At 43.7% G+C, this 24,538-nt stretch overlaps 1 protein-coding gene across 1 annotated transcript in view; it reads left to right on the top strand.

The window, feature by feature from the left end:
* ntng2b (netrin g2b) overlaps positions 1 to 24,538 on the top strand; it is a 121,680-nt gene that overhangs the window by 1,761 nt on the left and 95,381 nt on the right. Inside the window, 1 exon segment of the mRNA XM_045693045.1 lies at positions 113 to 925. Within this exon segment, the coding sequence (XP_045549001.1) occupies positions 707 to 925 (219 nt within the window). The 5' untranslated portion in view covers positions 113 to 706.

The following is a 24,538-nucleotide window of genomic DNA, read 5'->3' as shown; positions in this document are numbered from 1 at the left end:
TCTCTCTCTCTCTCTCTACCTCCCTCTCTCAATAATATCTGTAGTATATAATATTCTCTCTCTTTCGCTCTATAATATCTAATATTTTCATAATTCCCCTTCATTTTCCCAGGACTATCACTGAGGCAAGGCGCCGGATCGGTGTGCCACGACCTGATGGATGTATCTAAGTACGTAGTCACCTTTCCCTCATCATCCCTCGTAGCGGACAGCTCCTGTCTCTCCCAGCGGAAAAGGACCTCTGAAGTATGGATTTGTTCTGCTGATATCCCAACGACCCCTACCGCCACCACCACCGCAGCACTGGCACCACTATGGTTGAACTAGATGTGAAGTTTCATGGTGACTTTCGCCTCCCCCTGGTCCATTTTTTGTCAGTCTTTTCCAAACCAGGCGTCAAAACAATAAAGTGTAATTTCCTAAAGAAGCCGTGATTATTTGTGTGTCCACTTCAATTGAACGGCTCTACAGTTATTTATCTTAGTGCATTTGTATTTGTTGTCCATCATCACTGAACCGTCCCCTATCGCTCAGTTGAGCGCGCAGACTCATCATGGTGATACCAAAGTTACTTTCTGTCTCCGTATGATCCCTAGTCGCATTCCATGCTTTTCGCCCAAGCTCTGACTACCGTTGCCCCCCTTGCCCTTCACCGCCAGACCCCACTCATCGTCGGACCCCACTCGTGGATTTCCCAGGACCTGCCATGCTCTGTCAGGCCGTGTTGCTCCTCCTGCACTGCTTCGCCTCCTTGACACTGGGCCAGTACGACCTGTGCAAGTCCCTGGTGAGCACGGACGATGGCGCGGTGTGGGAGCAGTATGCATGCCAGCCCAAGGCCCAGTCCATGAAGGACTACATGCGGGTCAAGGTGGACCCGCCAGGCATCACCTGTGGGAACCCACCTGAGAGATTCTGCACTCTGGTAAGTTGAATAAGTGGCGTGGTTGGTTTATTGGATTGCACTGAACTTGATGTCTGAAGTTGCTGCTGTGAGCAGGGGCAATGATTTGTTTAGTTTGGAGGCCTAGGGGGGACCAAGCACAAGTTCTGGGTGGACATGGGAAATCAGCAACGTGTATCAGAAATAGCTTTGAAAGTTGTCTTAAACTAACACTGGTCAATCAGCCCCAACAGTTGTCTAGGCTGCAGCTGCTCACATTTGGGGGAAAAAGAGACAGCAGCAGATGATGCTGTGTCCTGAGATGATTGGAGGGGGAAAATGGCAGAAGCGGATGTTCCGTTTGAATCAGATGGCATGTCAAGAGGAGATGAGAGAGAAGGATTGCATTCCAGTGGAGAATACAAAAGGAAACAAGAGAAGTGAAGTGGTAGTGGAATCTAGTAAATCCAAGCCTAGTTCTGATTATTTTTTGGTCAGAGTAAGGTCTTTTGGATCGATGTTACCTGGGAGATCCGATTGAAGTCTCTATAAAAATGGTGGATGCATTGCATGAGGTGGCGTTGATGAGAGTATTGTTGTTGTTGTGAATCTATGGAACAGAAGGAGCTTGCTCTGCGCCTCAACAAGAAATCGGATTGGAATGTGTCGTGTGTGGATCTTCGAAGCAGGGTGCCTATCAAGGGTGTTATCTCTGGGGTGGCACTAGAAGTGAATGCAAAGCATATGTGAAGAATTGGATCGAGTGGTTGGTGCACACTGACTGACCTGCATGATGGGTGGAGTGAGGAAGCCCACTCCATCCATTCTATAGTTTTTTCATGAAGAGTCTCTCCCTTCTCACATGCATTTAGGTTTTATGAGATACCCTGTGAGAGCCTTCATGCCCAAACCCATGCAGTGTGATAAATACAAAATATTTGGTAACGTGTCAAGTGTATGTAGACAGGAGGGGTATCGTATACCAGCTGAGCCAAATGCCGCAATTGTGGTGGTGAACATGCACCCACATTTCTGAAGTGTCCTGTTAGGGTGAAGGAGACGGAGGTGGTAAGAATAAGGGCTGTCCAGCATGTCTCCTATCTGGAGGCGGTGAGAAGAGTGGAAGAAAGGAGTGTGGTTGAGGAAGTAATGGTAGTAGGAGTAGAGGCACCAGAGAATATTCCTTGTCAGAGGGATCCTGACATGTTGCATGTTAAGAAGGTGGACTTTGTAGCATTTTTTGCGTTGGTTATCAACGGCACAGCGCAAACAGAAAGGACATCTGAGGAAATAGGCATCATTCTGAGTGCAGCTGAACGTTTTTTGGGACTCAGGGATTTTACAGCAGAGGCATTACAAGGAATCCTGTCGATGAATGCTCTGTCCTCACAGGCACCTGTTTAGGGATGTGATTTGAACTGTGACTGAAGGAGTGGGATGGTTTTTATTATTTTTATGTATGTTGCCGGGTCCCACCCTCCATTCCCGCAAATTGATTTTTGTTTTGTTGTTTCAATACCCCGTATAGTAAGTAGGTGGCGGAAATACAGTCTGCCTTAAATAAGAAGAAGATAGGTTACGGATAAAAATACTTTGAGTTTAAGATAACCTTTGTTATTAAAGTTATACTTTAAGTTCCTTATTTATAAGCATTTGTGTTTGGTAAATTATGTAATAGAGCCTAAGTTTGAAGCATTTACTCTGCCTCACTGAGCCTCTGTACCCTGAGACCCTCTTAGCTCTGGTCCATGGCAGTGGCCTCTCCCCAGGCTCTGCCACAATTGCATTGAATAACTGTTTCAACTCTTAATTTGTATCTGCCCTAATTTATTCAAATTAATCCATTTGAAAATGAAAATATTCAAGTTAGATACATCATGTTCAGTGCTAACGCCCCCTCCAAGGAATTGTTTTTCCCACCCAAGGAATTTATAGAAAGCTGAATTAGGTCCTACTGCATTTCTAAATAAAGTTCTAAAATGCTATTTAGAGAGCGGCAAAAACAACGCAATTTAGAGAGCGGCAAAAACAACGCTATTTAGAGAGCGGCAAAACAATGCAATTTAGAGAGCGGCAAAAACAACGCTATTTAGAGAGCGGCAAAAACAACGCTATTTAGAGAGCGGCAAAAACAACGCTATTTAGAGAGCGGCAAAAACAACGCTATTTAGAGAGCGGCAAAACAACGCTATTTAGAGAGCGGCAAAAACAACGCTATTTAGAGAGCGGCAAAAACAACGCTATTTAGAGAGCGGCAAAAACAACGCTATTTAGAGAGCGGCAAAAACAATGCTATTTAGAGAGCGACAAAACAATGCTATTTAGAGAGCGGCAAAAACAATGCTATTTAGAGAGCGGCAAAAACAATGCTATTTAGAGAGCGGCAACAACGCTATTTAGAGAGCGGCAAAAACAATGCTATTTAGAGAGTGACAAAAACAAGCCAAAATGACTGCATCCATGATCACCTCGGTGTACTGTAGCTTCATTCACGTCAGTCGATAAGGGACATGCATACAATTCTAGGACAAACACATGCCATACAGCAACTAGCTGCTACACACTATCTTAGCACCGTAATTAAAAACCCTAGTTTAGTTTCCTGTCAAATCAAACAGTAGTTACCTGGCCATCTTACACCTCTGCGCTGCTTTCATCAACCAAGGGTGGCCAATCATATTTCAGGGGTGGGTAGTACCCCCCCACACACCCCCACCCACTAGAATCCAGTGAACATCTGAGAAAGGCGTAACTTATCACATTGTGTGTCATTTGCAATCAACACTAGCCTATCTCAGCATGACTTTGGGAAAGCCTAGTTTGTTGGAGGTGTTAAATAACACAGTAGAAGGTGATAGCTGAATTTTCACTCAAAGGAAAGAGCTGGAGGAAAGAAATACAATTTTATTTGGCTTAGGCAGGTCGGAACCTCCTGATGCGGCGTGAATTCAAGCGGGCTCGGGTGGGCTTTGGCCAAGTTTGGCGGGCTCCAAAAGTCATGACACCAGTGAAATTACTTGGCAATGGGCTGGAGCTCACTGAGAATGGTCCCGGGGTGTTGTTTGCATTGTGTTGGCAGACTGTCATCCGGCTTGATTGGGTTTTCGAAGGACTTCAAATTTCGCCTGGTAAAGGGCATAAAGTATTGAGAGGGGGGAGTACCTCTCATTTCAAGAACACTCACTGGGTGAGGGTGGAGAACTGCAGGAGAATAGTGGGCATTACTATGCAAGTCTCAATGTGTATTTCCCACCTCGGTTGTTTAGTGGAATGAAACTCTAAAAGTAGGACGATTTGAACGTTTGAGACTTAGGCCATCTTTGGCTGAGCTACAGCATACCGCTTCCTTTTAATTGTCACAACTTGACACGATCTGAGATGTGTTTACTTAATGTGTTGGGTTCAGTACCACCTGGCTGGGCAGTCTCTGTTAGCTGCCCAGTCAATGAGTCAGTGAGGTAATCAGATGAGCGATGACTTCCAACCAAAGGCAGAGATACAGGAATTTAATAGATTCACTCATTATTCACTGATGTCTCAGAAACACACACACACACACACAGTAGAGGCCCTCCCACTATTGAGACTAACAACAGGACTCCGGGATCATTTAACAATGTGAAGCAGAGCAGATATGCTCCTTCCTCGGATACCAAATGGTTAATCATTTGTTTAATGTAGAAGTAGCGGTAACCGCTGATGGCCTGAGAAAGCCCTCTCCAGTGATCACTCCTCAGGAGAGAGAGAGAGAGGAGAGGAAGAAGAGAGAGAGGGAAAGAAATGCTTGGGTGTCCTGTATCTTGCCCCTAATGGCAGGGCCCAGCTCGGGCCTGCTGCTGGAAACTTCTACAATTATGTTTCTGAGCAATGAAATATTGATGCTCTCCTTAATGGGCTTCTACCTTACAAGGACCCCAGGATGCTAGCCACCATGGTACATTCCATTCCCCATCCGTAGGCTTCTTCCCTTCTCCCGGAATGTTTCATAGGGGGGGTGGGGGGGGGGTAGCTGCACTCAGAATGATGCCTATTTCCTCAGATGTCCTTTCTGTTTGCGCTGTGCCGTTGATAACCAACGCAAACGATCTAGCCTTAGTGGCCATGTACTCTTATAATCTCCACCGGCACAGCCAGAAGAGGACTGGCCACCCCTCAGAGCCTGGTTTCTTCCTAGGTTCCTGCCTTTCTAGAGTTTTTCCTAGCCACCGTGCTTCTACATCTGCATTGCGTGCTCTTTGAGGTTTCTGTATAAAAGCCAATTTACGCTTGAGGGTGTGATGCAATTGCGGTGCCTCCAGAGGCACGCAGAGGCTGCTCTTGCCGTGCGCCTCCCGAAAGTTTTAACAATGCGGAGGGCTCCATATACCTCCGCATTGACGTGATTGGTTGACGGTAGGTGGGGGCGGGAGGTCCTGTGTTAACACAAACTCACTTCTTTGACAACTTCCTTCACAACAGCTCTGCTCAACAGCGCTGCACTACTTGCGAAGCGCAAGAAGTATGAATGCCCAGACTTCTGCAGAGGCATTGTCACCTTAAATTCTGCATGACCAATGCAGACATCAGAATGACCATGCAGCATCTTTGAGAACTTTGTGACATCTGCTAATGTAAAAAGGGCTTTATAAATACATTTGATTGAGTGAAATTTTTATTGAAATCAGATTCTTCTTAGTCAGCCATTTCTAGTACCGGCTGGGATCTTTATTTATTAACTTTTTTATTTATTTAACCTTTATTTAACTAGGCAAGTCAGTTAAGAACAAATTCTTATGTAAAGGCTACGGTGAAGCCTTTCTTCTGGGTTTACCATTCTGCATACTTCCTTCCTTCCCCGAAGTGTGCACTCGTTCACTCTCTCAAAATCCTTTATTTAGATAAGTAAAAAAATGCCATCTTGGTGTTCATTGGAATAAGTAACAAACTGAGAATCTGTTTGTCTACAGTATATGTTGGTGCGTGTGTGTGTGCGTGTGTTAGGGCAGTTCGGCATGTGCCTACGTGTATGCATTGGTGGACAGCGCTGTGGGGCTGAAATGGTTTGAGTCCCATAGATGGGTTGGTTGTTTAGAAACAAAACCAACGCGTGTGCAACTATGGGGCAAAACAGGGTTGGCTTAGATTGTTGACAACCATATTTTGTCTCCAATGTTTATTGAAAACATATATAAAGTTGCACAATGAGCACTTGTTGTCTCTCAAATACATCGTCACAGTTGTTGGTTAGCTAACTAGTGAACTTTAGCTATGTTAGCATAGACGTGACATCAGTCACAATACCTAAAAACAAGACATGGTATCAAGAACATGATTAAATGAGCCACTCATCATTCACCACGTGAGCTTCTTGTCAATATATAGGTATTAACTCAGGAATCTTAAGGTTAGGTATTAACTCAGGAATCTTAAGGTTAGGTATTAACTCAGGAATCTTAAGGTTAGGTATTAACTCAGGAATCTTAAGGTTAGGTATTAACTCAGGAATCTTAAGGTTAGGTATTAACTCAGGAATCTTAAGGTCAGGTATTAACTCGGGAATCTTAAGGTCAGGTATTAACTCAGGAATCTTAAGGTTAGGTATTAACTCAGGAATCTTAAGGTTAGGTATTAACTCAGGAATCTTAAGGTTAGGTATTAACTCAGGAATCTTAAGGTTAGGCATTCAGTCCAAATAGGCTTAAAATAAAAATACATGTTAAAAAAAATACTTTCTATTGCTGGATTCAAACTGGCAACCTTTGGAATACTCAAATACTGACTTGTATCACGGGTTACCTGGCTGATCTGGCCGTGTGTGTGTGTGTGTGGTTTGTCCTCTGACAAATCAATTGTATGTTTCGGTGTTCCTCAAGGTTTCAATTTAGGACAACTATTGTTTTCACTACATATTTTACCTCTTGGTGATGTCATTCGGAAACACAATGTTATCTTTCATTGCTATGCGGACGACCCACAGCTGTACATCTCGATGAAACACAGTGAAGCCCCAAAATTGCCTACCCTGGAGGCCTGTGTTTTAGACAAACATTTTATTTTAAAGATCGGACAGAACAGAGATGCTAGTTCTAGGTCCCAAGAAACAAAGAGATATTCTGTTGGATCTGACAATTCATCTTGATGCTTTTACAGTCGTCTCAAAAAAAACTTGCCGTTACTCTGGACCCCGATTTCTCTTTTGCTGAACATATCAAGAATATTTCAAGCACAGCTTTTTTCAATCTTCGTAACATTGCAAAAATCTGAAACTTTTTGTCCAAAATTGATGCAGAAAAGCTAATCAATGCTTATGTCACTTTTAGATTAGACTACTGTAATGCTCTACTCTCTGGCTACCCGGATAAGGGACTAAATAAACTTCAGTTAGTGCTAAACACGGCTGGTAGAATCTTGACCAGAACCAAAATGTGACTTTCAGTCATTGAAAAGCGCTATATTTAAGCAATAAGGCCCGGGGGGGTATAAGTTCTGATATACCACAGCTGTCAGCCATTCCGCATTCAGGGCTCGAACTACTCAGTTTATAATAGTCCCATGTATTATTAGTAAGGATTGATTGAAGCTCAATGTTAAATTCAAATCTCCCTACTATTATATCTAAGCCAATATGACACCAACGTTGATGAAAATGAATCAACTTGATTGTAGGTACACAACACACTCTCCGCCTCTCGTCATGATGCGTCTGGCCGTTTTTGAGAACCACTATAACATATTTTAAACAGCGTTGTTAGCATTAAGGTTATCAGACAATTGTTTTGCCCAAACCTTGCTCAAATTCTAGACACTACAGCGTCCATAAGGGGACAATTAGACTTGGATCCATTTGAACCGAATACGTTTCTACAGTAGGTGCAACAGTTTTTCTAAAATGTTTAATTTATCGCTCCCATGTGCACATTTCAGTCAATTAAAAACCAACGATGTGCTGCCTTTTGTAGCATTTATAACAATGCAAATGTATTTTCAGCCGAATCCCAGAGTTCTAAAACCAGGACCAACAACTTGGTTGCTGTGCAACAGAAGCAGCTTGCAGGCTAGCAGCTGTAGCTAGCTAGCTAACACCAGTAGATGAGAAGAAAGCTACAAGCAAAAGAAGCTAGCTAGCTAGGTATATTTTGCTATGGATGGTTTTTCATATGGTTGAAGTCATCTGTGTAAACTAAATCAGAGCACCAACAAATAAGCTAGCGAACATCCTTGGCTGCTATTATAGCCAGATAGCTAGCCAACTAGCCAGTAGCTACAAGCCAACAAGACTGTTCCATAGCTGTATAGATTGTGCACCATCCACAACTCAATGTTGACAATATATGCTAGCTAGCTACATTCTTCCATACAGCATAGCAAGCTAGCTAGCTAAGTAAAGTTCATAGTCAACACCAAACTTTGGGAAACTGCCACGCTGCTAACTTATAATACATCTATCTACTCCAGCATGCTACAGTCAAACTGGCTAGATAGCTACGTGTGCAGCCAGATGTCATTTTCAGCACAAACCCTGCTAGCTACCCTACATTTCCTCAACCAAGACCAGCCTCTAACAACACAAACTGTAGCTGATAAAACAAATTGTCTTGCTAAAAAACCTGGCCAATGCACTTGCAAGTAGCGCATCGGCTGAGCATTACAGTGAGTATAGCTAATTAGCTAGATCAACAGACATGTCGCTATTCGAACAACCACAAAAAATTCCAGCCGTTACATTATGATGCATTAATTCAGTACACCCTCCTCTGGCAATGCAATTTTCTTCATGCCATTTTAATCCAAATTTGCACTGACTGACCAAGTGTCAAGTTACTTTTCAGTGTATTCCCAAAGATCTGAACTTAGTAAGCAAAATTATGTATTAAAATACACATTTTCCAGACATTTAAGTTAGGTTCATTTTAGGTTCTGAATGAAAGGTGAAAATAAGTATTTTCAGGAAGTTTAAAATATGTATTTTCCGTATGTGGAAAATAGATTTTTGCTTTAGCTCTGAACTAACTATTCAAGAGCTTGAGGATTAGTAAACAAGTTGAATCATGTGTGCTAGCTCTGGAATAGATCAATTACATGGAACAACCTGGGGTCCACATGGATAGGTTTGAGAACCACTACTCTACTGTACGGTGCTGTCCAAACTTGGGAAACATAGATGTCTATGCTTGGTTCAGATTTGGTCCAGTACGGACTAGACCAAATCTGTACCAAACATTGTTTGGGACAAATCAAGGCCAGTCCAGATCGCACCAAATCAGAAACAAACATAGACATCTATGTTTGGTTCAGATTTGGTCCGGACCAGAACAAAAATCAACGTCCATGGATGAGATTCCCTAAAAACTTTCCCCTTCGATACAGCTACAACTTTTTCATAACAGGTTAGGAGAACATACCAGCAGGTTAGGAACATTAAAGCAGAGGTGAAAGTAAGGCTGTACACCTTACTGTTAAAACATGAGCCTAACACAATAACTAAAACAAAATGTCAAAACTGTAGGCTATTACACCACTTTTATCATTACTGCATGTCAGAGGCATGAAAAATGATCAAATGGACTTGAAAACGGGTGGTATAGCCTACACTAGAAAATGCGATAGGCTTCAACAAATAGATCGAATTTTGCCAAGGCAGAATGAGTGGCCAAGACCGAGACGTGTGCTGATAGCAGTGGACACAAATTCTGGCTTAATGCCAATCGCCAAATGTCATGACACTTTGTGGTGTTTTGAGTAACAGTCTCTTTCCTTTTCACCACTGTTTGAAGGCTGGTAATATGTTGTGAGTGGATGAACGTGTGCAGGTAGCTTAGTAATGGAGCCCTTTGACGTGATTGTCTGACAATCAGATGAAAACATCATGACTGGTAATGCATTTTAAAAGATAAATGACTAGGCCCACAGAGATCCCATTGAATTAATTAATTAATTAAATTCTATGATTACCACATAAAAAATGTTGTTGCACACGGAAGTGCGTGCACATATAGGAGGTCCCGTACCGGGAAGAAATTAATTCTACTTTCCCCCCTGATGAAGTCACTTGTTTTTTGGGAGTCCCGTCTTGGACGTTGAAGTCGAGGCCAGTCCGGACTGCACCAAACAAAGAAAAAGATGCCCAAAAGATGTCGACATAGGTCCCCTTAGTAAAGTAAAAGTAAAAAACTGGAGGGGAGTCTGTGGGGACTCGCCCTGAATTTTTGTTTTCTTTCCTAATATTCACTCAGCCGACATATTCAGTACTTTAAGAGTCACTTACAGGAACTGGTATGTTCTTAATGTAAAGCAGCTGTTGATATTCACCCCCCACCCCTCTTTAAAGGGAGAATCCGCATGTTTTGCATAAATAGCCGTGGCCCGTTTTCCCGATAGTGATGGAACTTCAGCTTACGAGTGTTTTAACAATGTATCGTTTCTATAACGGCCAAAGAACTCATGCGTTTCCCAAAACACCACGTAGGGAGAACTTTCAATAAGTGCGTTGTTAGAGCATGTGTCGATACTGATAGGATCGAAAGAAAGGCAGCGCTGCTCTCGGATCAGCGTTCTCCATTCATATCTTACGTTAACATTAGATACTGACCATGGGTCAGCTCCTAGAAAGAAAATATCACCTATGGCTGCAAATATTGAGGAGGCTTATTCTAATGCTTAGGCTATGCACTAAATCGAATATTTGGCACATCATTGACCACATGTTGTTAGGCCTACACATCATGAAATTGAGGCAAAAATTACAGACGGTAGCCTACAATTAGCTAAATAGAACTCAGTTGATTGAACATGACATATATTTAAATATGATTGAAATACACAGTGTACAAAACATTAGGAACACCTTCCTAATATTGAGTTGCACCCCTTTTTTCACTCAGAATAGCCTCAATACCTCTGGGCATGGACTCTACAAGGTGTCGAAAGCGTTACACGGGGATAATGGCCCATGTTGACTCCAATGCTTCCCACAGTTGTGTCAAGTTGGCTGGTAGTGGATCTCTACTCTGAATATTTCATTCAATCTCATCCCACAGATGCTCAATTTGATTCAGATCTGGTGACTGGGCAGGCCACTTCAGTAAGCATAGACATTGTCACATCCTGACCTTAGAAAGCTGTTATTTTCTATGGTAGAGTAGGTCAGGGCGTGACAGGGGGGTTTTCTAGTTTAGTTTTTCTATGTTGTCAGGTTCTAGTTTTGTATTTCTATGTTGGGTTTTGTTTGGGATGATCTAAGGTCAGGACGTGACAGTTAGTAACACGCACCTCAGGGCGAATGCGGGGAGACACCTGAAACCCCACCTCTTTAAGGAATACCTAGGATAGGATAAAGTAATCCTTGTAAAGTGGTTGTTCCACTGGATATCATAAGGTGAATCCACCAATTTGTAAGTCGCTCTGGATAAGAGCGTCTGCTAAATGACTTAAATGTAAATGTAAATCTCCAGTTAGAGGCAGCTGGTCCTCATTGTCTCTAATTGGAGATCATACTTAAGTAGGGTTTTTTCCCACCTGGGTTTGTGGGAGATTATCTTTGAGTCAGTGTATGTTTCACCTCTGCGTCACGGTTTGTTGTTTTTGTCAATTCAGTTTATTTATGTATTGCATAGTTTCACAGTGTAAATAAAATGTGGAACGACACACACGCTGCACTTTGGTCCGCTCCTCCTTTCGACAACCGTGACAGAATCTCCCACCACCAAAGGACCAAGCAGCGTGGAATGGCCCAGTGGACTTGGGAAGTGATATTGGACGGGAAAGGACCCTGGAGGCAGGCTGGGGAGTATCGCCGTCCTAAAGAAGACATTGAGGAGGCGGAAGCGGAGCGGCGATATTACGAGGCACTATACCAACCACGAGGCAAGTGCGAGAGGCAGCCCCAAAACATTTTTTTTGGGGGGGGGCACACGGGGAGATTGGCAGAGTCAGGTTGGAGACCTGAGCCAACTCCCCGTGCTTACCGTGGGGAGTGAGTGACGAAGCAAGCACTGTGTAATGCGGTGATGCGCACTGTGTCGCCAGTGCGCGTTCACAGCCCGGTGCGATCTGTGCCTGCGCCCCGCATTTGTCGAGCTAGGTTGAGCAGCCAGGACGGGTTGTGCCAGCTCTACACTCGAGATCTCCAGTGCGCCTCCACGGCCCAGTATATCCTGTGCCTGGCCCACGTACCCGGCCTCCAGTGAGTCAATTCAGCCTGGTACGCCCTGTGCCTGCTCCTCGCACTTGCCCTGAGTTGCGTGTTACCAGTCTGGCGCCACCTGTGCCAGCCCAACGCATCAGGCCTCCAGTGCCCATTCCCAGTCCGGTGTGTCCTGTTCCTGCTCCCCGCACTTGCCCTGAAGTGCATGTTACCAGTCTGGCGCCACCTGTGACAGCCCCACGCATCAGGCCCCCAGTGTGCATTCCCAGTCCAGAGCTTCCAGCGACAGTTCCCCGTCCGGAGCTTCCAGCGACAGTTCCCCGTCCGGAGCTTCCGGCGACAGTTCCCCGTCCGGAACCTCCTGAGATGGCCTGCGGTCCGGAACCTCCTGAGACGGCCTGCGGTCCGGAACCTCCTGAGACGGCCTGCGGTCCGGAACCTCCGGCGACGATCTACGGTCCGGTTCCTTCGACGATCCACGGTCCGGTGGCACAAAAGCAGAGGGATCAGTGGGCGGAGCGGGGGTTACACCCCGAACCGGAGCCGCCTCCTCTGTTGGAGGATCCGCGGGATGAAAAGGTTCTGCTTACTGCACCAGAGCCACCATAGACATTTGTCACCCTCCCTAAGCCTCTTTTTGTTTTTGGTTCTTTTGTTGTTTTGGTACGTACGGAGTCCGCACCTTTGGGGGGGGTACTGTCACGTCCTGACCTTAGAAAGCTGTAAATTTCTATGGTAAAGTAGGTTAGGGTGTGACGGGGGTTTTCTAGTTTAGTTTTTCTATGTTGTCAGGTTCAAGTTTTGTATTTCTATGTTGGGTTTTGTTTGGGATGATCTCCAATTAGAGGCAGCTGGTCCAATTGGAGATCATACTTAAGTACGTTCTTTTCCACCTGGGTTTGTGGGAGATTATCTTTGAGTCAGTGTATGTTTCACCTCTGCGTCACGGTTTGTTGTTTTTGTCATTCAGTTTATTTATGTATTGCATAGTTTCACAGTGTAAATAAAATGTGGAACGACACACACGCTGCACTTTGGTCCGCTTCTCCTTCCTACGACAACCGTGACAGTCATGTTTGTGGAACCATTCCAGGACAATCCTAACCTTGTGGCATGGGGCATTATCCTGCTGCAAAAATCAATTTGCAGATGGATACACTCTTGCCATGAAGGGATGCACCTGATTGACAATGATGTTCAGATATTCTGTGGCATTCAAACGTTGCTCCACTTTTATCAAGGGGCCCAATGTGTGTCATGAAAACACACCACCAGCCTGCAATATTGACACACGGCATGATGGATGCATGTACTCGTGGTTTTCTCCATACCCTAGTCCTTCCATCACAACATGATGGATGCATGTACTCGTGGTTTTCTCCATACCCTAGTCCTTCCATCAGCATGTAACAGCAGGAACCGGGATTCATCAGACCAGGCAATGTTTTTCACATTGTCCAGTGTTTCAGTTCTGTAGCCCACTGCACTCGCAGTTTTATTTTTGAGCTGAAATAAGTGCAACTCTGTAATGTCGACAGATGTCATACACCATTTGTGTCAAGGTACAACAAGTTGTGCATTCTTTTATGGGTCTTTGGGTACCAATGTTGTACTGGACTGTCAGTGGACTAACTCCAGAATTCTACACAATTTGTGTCAGCCTCCTTTGTCCTCTTTCATCAATGACCTGCTTTTTTTTACCACTGGTCTGCTGTTAGCTGTATGTCCTTTGGATGTTTGGTCACTTGTGATACACACAGGAAACTGTTGAGCGTGAAAAACCCAGCAGCATTGCAATTCTTGACACACTCAAACTGGTGCACCTGGCACCTACTACCATACTCCGTTCAAAGGCACTTAAATCTTTTGTCTGACCCATTTACCCTCTGAATGGCACACATACACAATCCATGTCTCATTTGTCTCAAAGCTTAAAAATCCAACTTTAAATCCACTTCAAATCAGTGTAGACAGGTTAACAGGTGACATCAACAAGGGATCATATTTTTCACCTGGATTCACCTGGTCAGCCTATGTCATGGAAAGAGCAGGTTTTCCTAATGTTTTGTACACTCAGGCCTATGTAGCCTACTGTATTTATCTTTTAATGCAGTCATCTCAGTTTTCATTTGAAGCATATTTTTACCCTTTGCTTGTTTATAACAATTGCAAAGACATTGGCGTCTTTGTATTGTAGTCAACTTTGTTCTGAAGTTAACAGCGGTCACAGAGGGACAGATAAACATCTTGATTGAAGGTTTAGCAGAGATCTTCTGTGTATAAAGGGACTCGAAGGGCAAAAAAGCATCTAACAACGCAGTTAGCTGTTCTACAAGTGGTCTGAGGTAGTCGGTAAATAACAAGTGTTTTCAAGTGAAACTTTAGTAACAAGGGTTTTGGGAAACAGCTCTGTGATTTAACGATGCGCCTATGAAGGTTCTAACGATGAATTTACATTAAGATGCTTTTGGGAAACCGGGCTCTGGAGTGCAAATTACATTTACAATTTTTTTGCATGTAAAAATGTTGTATAATCACCTTCCGGTGTAAAAGCTATGTTTTAAGTGAGAAGTAGGCATTGGTATAAAGCCAAAAAAGAAAGTAAATTCACATGAGCGCCACAATGTTTACTCCACCCATGCTCTACCAAGGTTTTCCAGCACACAGCCTTGACCTATAACAGTAGCTATGTTGGACTCTTTTACTTCAAACAATGCAGGTTGCTTAGAGTTCAAATCTTCTCAAGCATCCTAATTCATACTCTTCAGATGAATAATGGACTTTACAGTGTCCTGCTGTTTAAATAATATATATACACTATATATATAAAAGTATGTTGGCACCCCTTTAAATTAGTGGATTCAGCTATTTCAACCACACCCGTTGCTGACAGGTGTATAAAATCGAGCACACAGCCATGCAATCTCCATAGACAAACATTGGCAGTAGAATGGCCTTACTGTAGAGCTCAGTGACTTTCAACGTTGCACCATCAAGTCAGTTCATCAAATTTCTACCCTGCAAGAGCTGCCCCGGTCAACTGTAAGTGCTGTTATTGTGAAGTGGAAATGCCTAGGAGCAACAACTGCTCAGCTGCGAAGTGGTAGGCCACACAAGCTCACAAAATGGGACCACCGAGTGCTGAGGCACGTAAAAATCGTCTGTCCTATTTTGCAACACTCACTACCGAGTTCCAAACTGGAAGCAATGTCAGCACAATAACTTTTCGTTGGAAGTGTCATGAAATGGGTTTCCATGGCCAAGCAGCTGCACACAAGCCTAAGATAACCATGTGCAATGCCAAGCATCGGCTGGAGTGGTGTAAAGCTCATCGTCATTGGACTCTGGAGCAGTGGAAATGCGTTCTCTAGAGTGATGAATCATGCTTCACCATCTGTCAGTCCGACGGACAAATCTGGATTTGGCAGATGCCAGGAGAACGCTACCTGCCTGAATGCATAGTGCAAACTGTTAAGTTTAGTGGAGGAGGAATAATGGTCTGGGGCTGTTTTTCATGGTTCGGGCTAGGCCCCTTAGTGAAGGGAAATCTTAATACTACAGCATACAATGACATTCTAGATGATTATTTGCTTCCAAATTGTTAGGTTAGATTACTTGTTAGATATTACTGCATGGTCAGAACTAGAAGCACAAGCATTTCGTTACACTCGCATTAATAACATCTGCTAACCATGTGTATGTGACAAATAACATTTGATTTGATTTGAACTTTGTGGCAAAAGTTTGGAGGAGGCCCTTTCCTGTTTCAGCATGACAATGCCCCTGTGCACAAAGTGAGGTCCATACAGAAATGGATTGTCGAGATCGGTGTGGAAGAACCTGACTGGCCTGCACAGAGCCCTGACCTCAACTCCATCAAACACCTTTGGGATGAATTAGAACACCGACTGCAAGCCATGCCTAATTGTCCAACATCCATGCCCAACCTCACTAATGTTCTTGTGGCTGAATGGAAGCAAGTCCCCGCAGCAATGTTCCAACATCTAGTGGAAAGCCTTCCCAGAAGAATGGAGGCTGTTATAGCAGCAAATGGGGGACCAACTCCATATTAATGCTCTTGATTTTGGAATGAGATATTTGATGAGCAGATGTCCACATACTTTTTATCATGTAGTGTATATATATATATATATCCGTATATACACATGAACAAAAGTATGTGGACACCTGTATGTGGTACAAATACATTATTGTGGGTGCACCTCCTCTAGAGTATGAATAATGGCGCCAGAGTGGATGGCTGCCGTTTTATTGCCTCTTAACCAACCATGCTATTTTGTTTGTTTTTTCGTGTTGTTCGTGACTTGTTTTGTACATAATGTTGCTGCTACCATCTCTTATGACCGAAAAGAGCTTCTGGACATCAGAACAGCGATTACTCACCTCGAATTGGATGAAGAGTTTTTCTTTAATGAGTCGGACGGGAAGGATATACTCCAAACACCCGAACAGGCCCTCATCCCCGTCATTCGCTGGAGAAGGAAACTGAGATTTCGTGGAAGAGATCAGGGTGCCTTGTGAGGATCAGGCGACGAGCGGCTAATCTGCCTTTGCCCTCGCTACTGCTAGCTAACGTTCAATCGATAGAAAATAAATGGGATGAACTGAAAGCATGTATATATTACCAGTGGGATATTAAAAACTGTAATATCTTATGTTTCACCGAGGCGTGGCTGAACGACAACATTAATAACACAGCTGTCAGGTTATAAACTCTATCGACAGGATAGCAGAGCAGGCTCTGGTAAGACACAGGGCGGGGGCATATGCATATTTGTAAACAACAGCTGGTGCACGATATCTAAGGAAGTCTCAAGGTTTTGCTCATATGAGGTAGAGAATCTCATGATAAGCTGTAGACCACACTATCTACCTAGAGTTTTCATCTGCATTTTTTGTACCACCACAGACCAATGCAGGCACTAAAACCGCAATCAATGAGCTGTATACCGCCATAAGCAAACAGGAAAAAACTCATCCAGAGGCGGCGCTCCTAGTGGCCGGGGACTTTAATGCAGGGAAACTTAAATAAGTTTTACCAAATTTCTATCAGCATGTTAAATGTGCAACCAGAGGGAAAAAAAACTCTAGTCCACCTTTACTCCACACACAGAGACGCATGCAAAGCTCTCCCTCGCCCTCCATTTGGTAAATCTGACCACAATTATATCCTCCTGATTCCTGCTTACAAGCAAAAATTAAATCAGGAAGCACCAGTGACTCAGTCTATAAAAAAGTGATCACATGAAGCAGATGCTAAACTACAGGACTGTTTTGCTAGCACAGACTGGAATATGTTCAGGGATTCTTCCGACGGCATTGAGGAGTATACCACATTAGTCACTGGCTTCATCAATAAGTGCATCGATGACGTCGTCCCCACAGTGACTGTACGTGCATACCCAACCAGAAGCCATGGATTACAGGCAACATTCGCACTGAGCTAAAGGGTAGAGCTTCCGCTTTCAAGGAGTGGGACTCTAACCCGGAAGCTTATAAGAAATCTCGCAATGCCCTCCGACGAACCATCAAACAGGCAAAGCATCAATATAGGACTAAGATCGAATCGCACTACACCGGCTTCGATGGTCGTCGGATGTGGCAGGGCTTGCAAACTATTACAGACTACAAAGGGAAGCACAGCCGAGAGCTGCCGAGTGACGCGAGCCTACCAGACAAGCTAAATAACTTCAATGCTCGCTTCGAGGCAAGTAACACTGAAACACGCATGAGAGCATCAGCTGTTCAGGACGACTGTGTGATCACGCTCTCCGCAGCCGATGTGATTAAGACCTTTAAACAGGTCAACATTCACAAGGCCGCACGGCCAGACGGATTACCAGGACAGGTACTCCGAGCTTGCTCTGACCAACTGGTAAGTGTCTTCACTGACATGTTCAACCTCTCCCTGTCTGAATCTGTAATACCAACATGTTTCAAGCAGACCACCATCGTCCCTGTGCCCAGGAACACTAAGGTAACCAGCCTAAATTACTACCAACCCGTAGCACTCACATCTGTAGCCATGAAGTGCTTTGAAAGGCTGGCCATGGCTCAGAACACCATTATCCCAGAAACCCTAGACCCACTCCAATTTGCATACCGCCCCAACAGATCCACAGATGATGTAATCTCTATTGCACCTATGTGAGAATGCTATTCATTGACTACAACTCAGCGTTCAACACTATAGTTCCCTCAAAGCTCATCACTAAGCTAAGGACCCTGGGACTAAACACCTCCCTCTGCAACTGGATCCTGGACTTCCTGACGGGCCACCCCAGGTGGTAAGGGTAGGTAACAACACATCCGCCACACTGATCTTCAACACAGGGGCCCCTCAAAGGTGTGTGCTCAGTCCCCTCCTGTACTCCCTGTTCACTCATGACTGCACGGCCAGGCACAACACCAACACCGTCATTAAGTTTGCCGATGACACAACAGTGGTAGGCCTGATCACCGGCAGCGATGAGACAACCTATAGGGAGGAGGTCAGAGACCTGGCCGTGTGGTGCAAGGACAACAACCTCTCCCTCATCGGGATCTAGACAAAGGAGATGATTGTGGACTACAGGAAAAGGAGGACAGAGCCCATTCTCATCGATGGGGCTGCAGTGGAGCAAGTTGAGAGTTTGAAGTTCCGTGGCGTCCACATCACCAACAAACTAACATGGTCCCACCACAACAAGACAGTTGTGAAGATGGCATGACAAAACCTATTCTCCCTCAGGAGACTGAAAAGATTTGGCATGGGTCCTCAGATCCTCAAAAGGTTTTACAGCTGCACCATCGAGAGCATCCTGACGGGTTGCATCACGGCCTGGTATGGCAACTGCTCGGCCTCCGACCGCAAGGCACTACAGAGGGTAGTGCGTACTTGCCCAGTACATCACCGGGCCAAGCTTCCTGCCATCCAGGACCTCTATACCAGGCGGTGTCAGAGGAAGGCCCTAAAAATTGTCAAAGACTCCAGCCACTCTAGTCATAGTGTTCTCTCTGCTATCGCACGGCAAGCGATACTGGAGCGCCTAGTCTAGGTCCAAGAGGCTTCCAAACAGCTTCTATCCCCAAGCCATAAGACTCCTGAACAGCTAATCAAATGGCTACCCAGACTATTTGCATTGCCGCTGCCCACCCCTCTACGCTGCTGCTACTCTCTGATATTATCCATGCATAGTCACTTTAATAACTCTACCTACATGTACATATTACCTCAATGACCTCGACACCGGGACTCTGTACCGGCATTCTTTGTATGTAGCCCCGCTATATTTACTTACTGCTGCTCTTGAATTATTTGTTATTCTTATCTCTTTATTTTTTTGTTGGTATTTTCTTAAAACTGCATTGTTGTTTAAGGGCTTGTAAGTAAGCATTTCACTGTTGTAGTCGGCGCATGTGACAAATACAATTTGATTTGAATTGGGCTGTTTGAGAAGGTTTGAATCCTAAACAACCTGCATACACATTGTTTGAAGTACAATAGACCAACACAGCTACTGTAGTAGGCCAGAGCTGTGTGCTGGAAAATCTTGGTAGAGCATGGGTTTTGTAGACATTGTGGCGCTCATGTGAATTTCCATTATTTTTTAGCTTTGGACCAATGGCTTCTTCTCAATTAAAACATTGTTTTTAATTAGTAGTAGTAGTAGTACAGTAGTTCCTATAAACATGGTCACCATCTTTTTCTATTGAGGACGATGCTCCTGTACTGTATCAAGCTGGATCAGTCACACACACACAGTCACACACACACACACACACGAAAAGCCTGCGTTAGCGTACAGTACGTCTTTCATGTGGCTTGGTTTGAACCAAAACCAACAGAGTACCTCCATGTATGTGCATGGGCCTGTGTAGTGACAGATGAGGGACGGTGTGTGTGTGCATGTGTGAAAGAAGAAAAAAACCTTCCTGTCCCACAACAGAGTTTGTTTGTTTTAGAAGGTAGAAATCAGCCAGCTCTAAAAATAGACATGAGAAAGCGAGAGAGAGGTGGGGAAAGAGAGAGAGAGAGCGGTGGGGAGAGAGTGAGAAACGGAGGGAGGGAGAGAGGTGGGGAGAGAGTTAGAACGAGAGTGAGAAAGGGAGGGAGAGAGAGTAGCTGGAAGGAGAGGAAGATGGCAGCTGGTGGTGTTGTGGAGTAGAGAACAGTCAGTAGATAATTTCTTTCCCAGACTGGGCCCAAGGCCATGCCGCCTCCCCCTGCCCAAGATAACCCTTCCCAGACTGCCTCTCCCTGGCTGCCTCTTTCCTGGCTGCCCTCTTTGCATCATCCCAGGCTAACCCTTCTCTGGCTACCTCAGCCCTGGCTACCCTCGTTGCCCCTTCCCTGGCTACTTCTGCCCATGCTGCCTTTGCTGCCCCTTCTCAAGCTTTCCTGCCCTGCGCCGGCAGACAGATCCATTTAGGGACACCCAAACCCTGCAGGCCTTGGCACTGACGCCAACCCCTAGAGAGAGTTAGGTCTTCAATCCTGATTATCTTGTTCCTGTAAAACCAGCCAGTAGTAACACACCTGATTACCACCTGCAGTGAGCAACTAATCATCAAGACCTTGAATAGATAATTCAGATGGGTTAGTACTGGGCTGGAATAAAGCCTGCACCAAAAACCTTCTACAAGGAGTAATAATGGCAGCTAAAGATGGATCTGACTCTGGGAACATAGAACCACTAGCTTGCATAAACCACACAAACTTGTTAGAAATATAAGATTGGGGGAATTGGTCAGGGCAATAATGGTGTATTGATAGGAACATCATAGGGTTTCAACATAAGCAACACAATAATGATTCTATCATAAACAACACATGAATAGTCCTGAGCCGAAAGTCCAAAGAGCAAAATTCACCATGTAACTGAAAACCTTATGCTGCGTTCATAACCAAGTGGTAAGTTGTTAATTACCAGTTGTAAAGTTGTGAATATGAGTTGGATGCATTCACGTGCTTTGCTAATGGAACAATCTGTGTCAACCATAAACTAAAAGTACAGCTATCATGGTTTTAAACAAATTATAGTGTTCAAAAAACATATTGTTGGTTGTTTTTTTATAAATAATGTTTTATAAGTCCAACCAGAACCTCTGGTTGAGTCTTTAAGTCTTTGAATGGAAGCCCAAGTCCAAATAAATATTTGTAAACCAATGAAAAAAACATTTACAAAAATACAAAAAGAGAATACCAACACAATCCCAGGTAGACAGTCAATACTCCAACAGAAAATGTAAAGGTCCAATGGAAGATGATGGCTCTAAAATATTCAATGTATATTTCCACAAAAAAATATCTGGAATGTTGATTAAAAAGGCCTGAAATTAGTAGCAAACAATGCTCTCCAAACAATGGGCCCGCAGTCGAATTCAAGATTGCACCTGTGGGTTGGACACGCCTCCAACCACACCCATACCTGCAACATTAAAGGCCTTCTGCTTCATAGGCAATTATCATCAGTGTATTAACATAGTCTTGGCATAATAAAAAAAAAAATGGTTTCATCATTTAATTTCTTAATTTGAATCACTGTTTCGTTGCTGAGAATTTTCAGGAGGCTTTATGCTTTCATGGTAATGCATGTTACAAGCTTACACAGGCAGTGTGTATGTGTGTGTGTGTGTGTGTGTTTAGTAAGTGCGTGTGTGCGCGATACTGTTTAGGTACACATGGCTTGTTGGTGGCCTAATATCAATAGAGTCTTGGGCCATTCAAGGTGGGACTAAGGAGGATCTGTTGCAAGGCTCAGACAGCTTGAGGTGAAGAACTCAAACCACCTCTAAGCTTCCCGATGATAGCACTTCACCTGTCTGATCCTTGGATTGAGTACAATATTTGGAACATAGTCTATATAGTTAGTTAGGATTTCCTCCCTCATGGGATTACAGTAAACAAGAATGGCAGGATGTCCCCAAAGATTATAAGAATCCAATCAATTGTTGTTGTTTATTCTTTGTTTCATGCTTCGTAAACAACAGGTGTACACTAACAGTGGTTCCCCCTGAGTGTTCTTTTAGTAGTAATTGGACTGAGTACTGTGTCGTGTCTTTGGCATCATTAAACTGAAGACTTATTTTCATCAAAAATTCTCTATAATTGTTATTACGTGATTAAACAAACTTAATCATGTAACTGTAATTAACTAGGAAGTCGGGGCACCAAGGAAAATATTCAGATTACAAAGTTATAATTTTCCTAATATAACTTTCAGATATTTTAATATCTATTAGTCTTCTAATTAATGAATTATTCTTTACCTCACGTTAGTCTCATTCTAAACGTCGTAAATTGTTGGTTATCTGCACGAACCCAGTCTTCACTATGAATCATCCATACATCAATTGTCTTAAATCATTTATTTATTAACTAACTAAATAATCACAGAAATGCACAAACAAACAAGGAAATGATAGGGGAATGCGCCTTAGTGGGTTAAACCGGTATCGCGGCTTGGTGGACAAAAGGGAAGTGGGGATCGACTGAGATAAAAGACACTACAAAGTTGATAATTATAACAATTGAAGTGCTAATCCTTTGCACATGAACGCTCACTCATTCGGGAATAATTGCAATCAATATATATATTTACGCTCAGTGTGTCGTCGTGATCTCTGTTGGAAAGTTCGTTTCTATTGGAGAGTTTGTCTGCCCTCTCTCTCTCTCTCTCTGCCGTGGTTAAAATGGTTCAGAGATACATTCAGCAATGTTGTTATAGAATAGATGTTTCGGCGGTTGTCGGTCTTCGCGTTCAATGGTACCGAATTCCTAGCTGCAGACTAGTAATTAGTATCAAAGATTTGTTCTTATTCTGTCGGTTCGATAGTCTCAGAGTTTAACCACGTGGTATGGTTAAGAATTCAGCAATCGTCTGAAACCTTAGCCCTCTCGTGGTTATCGAGGTAAGCTGGTCTCTACTCAAACCTTAGCCCTCTCGTAACTGAGAGAAGCATGGTCTCGAGATAAATTCCCAAGGTGGGGGTTATATTCGGAAGAACAGAAAGGGGCTGTCCCATGACGCCAGATCAATGTCTGTGCTCATGGGGCGGGCCAATGATTTAGTTCAACTCCAAAGGGAATTGGAGTTTCCTTCATTAAACTGTTTAAAATCACGTTACATAATTGCACAAATAGTTTCATCTTTACTCATTCATTTTATACAACAATTAGATGCAAGCCTCACAACTGAGACTCTTGTATAAACAGGGTTATGGTAATGAGGCTGCATTGTCTCTCATAAGTTTCACAAAATTGTACTAAGCGGACCAGTTCGTAGCTGGCTATTTCACCGACCATTTATACATTCTCCAGAACATGAAAATTGTTCAGTTCTCAAGTCCTGTGAGGTGGAAGAAGTTCCTTTGTTCTCTCTGTGAAACCTTTTCTCTCTCTATAATGTCTGGCCATGAGGAAGAGAGTCTCCTCCAGGAATTTACGACCTGAGATAACAGCAGCCTGGGTGTAGGCGAGAGAGAGGGGAAAGGCACGCTATACCCAAAGAGGGCCACGTCATGACAACTGTATATGGAACACAGTCTAGTGTTAAGTGTTCCTATAGTCATGGTATACATCGGTTGTGTCCTGAGGGAGTTCAGGACGTAGTACAGCTGAAGAGCAGGCCAGGATTTCCTGGCTGCCCTCCTGTCCTGTTATAATGTAAGTTCCATCCCCTGAGAGTTGCTCTCCCTTCATCTCTTAGGCATCAGAGCAGACCTGTACAGAGCAGACCTGTACAGAGCAGACCTGTTCAGTGCAGACCTGTTCAGTTCAGACCTGTTCAGTGCAAACCTGTTTAGAGCAGACCTGGCTGCTGGTAATCTGAACACAGACTGTCCTGTGATGTAGCAGTAGCCAGATGCCCCGGCCCTCGTCACCATCAACTTCAAATCAAATTGTATTGGTCACATACACACATTTAGCAGATGTTATTGCGAGTGTAGCAAAATGATTGTGCTTCTAGAGCCGACAGTGCAGCAATATCTAACAAGTAATCTAACAATTCCATAACAACTACCTAATGCACACAAATCTAAGTAAAGGAATGGAATAACAATATATAAATACAAATATATGGATGAGCAATGACAGAGCGGCATAAGCAAGATGCAATAAATTGTATAAAATACAGTATATACTTATGAGATGAGTAAGGCAAAATATGTAAACATTATTAAAGTGGCATTATTAAAGTGACTAGTGATCCATTTATTAAAGTGGCCAATGATTTCAAGTCTGTATGTAGGCAGCAGCCTCTCTGTTTGTGATGGCTGTTTAACCTGTTGGGGCTAGGGGGCAGTATTTGCACGGCCGGAAAAAAACGTACCCCGATTTAATCAGTTTACCACTCCTGCCCAGAAACTAGAATATGCATATAATTAGTAGATTTGGATAGAAAACACTCTAAAGTTTCTAAAACTGTTTGAATGGTGTCTGTGAGTATAACAGAACTCATATGGCAGGCCAAAACCTGAGAAGATTCCATACAGGAAGTGCCCTGTCTGACAATTTATTGTCCTTCTGT

Source organism: Salmo salar, chromosome ssa01 (assembly GCF_905237065.1).
Source record: "Salmo salar chromosome ssa01, Ssal_v3.1, whole genome shotgun sequence".
Lineage (NCBI taxonomy): Eukaryota > Metazoa > Chordata > Actinopteri > Salmoniformes > Salmonidae > Salmo > Salmo salar.
The sequence above is the reverse complement of the archived record's forward strand: the minus strand, read 5'-3'. Positions and strand labels throughout refer to the sequence as shown.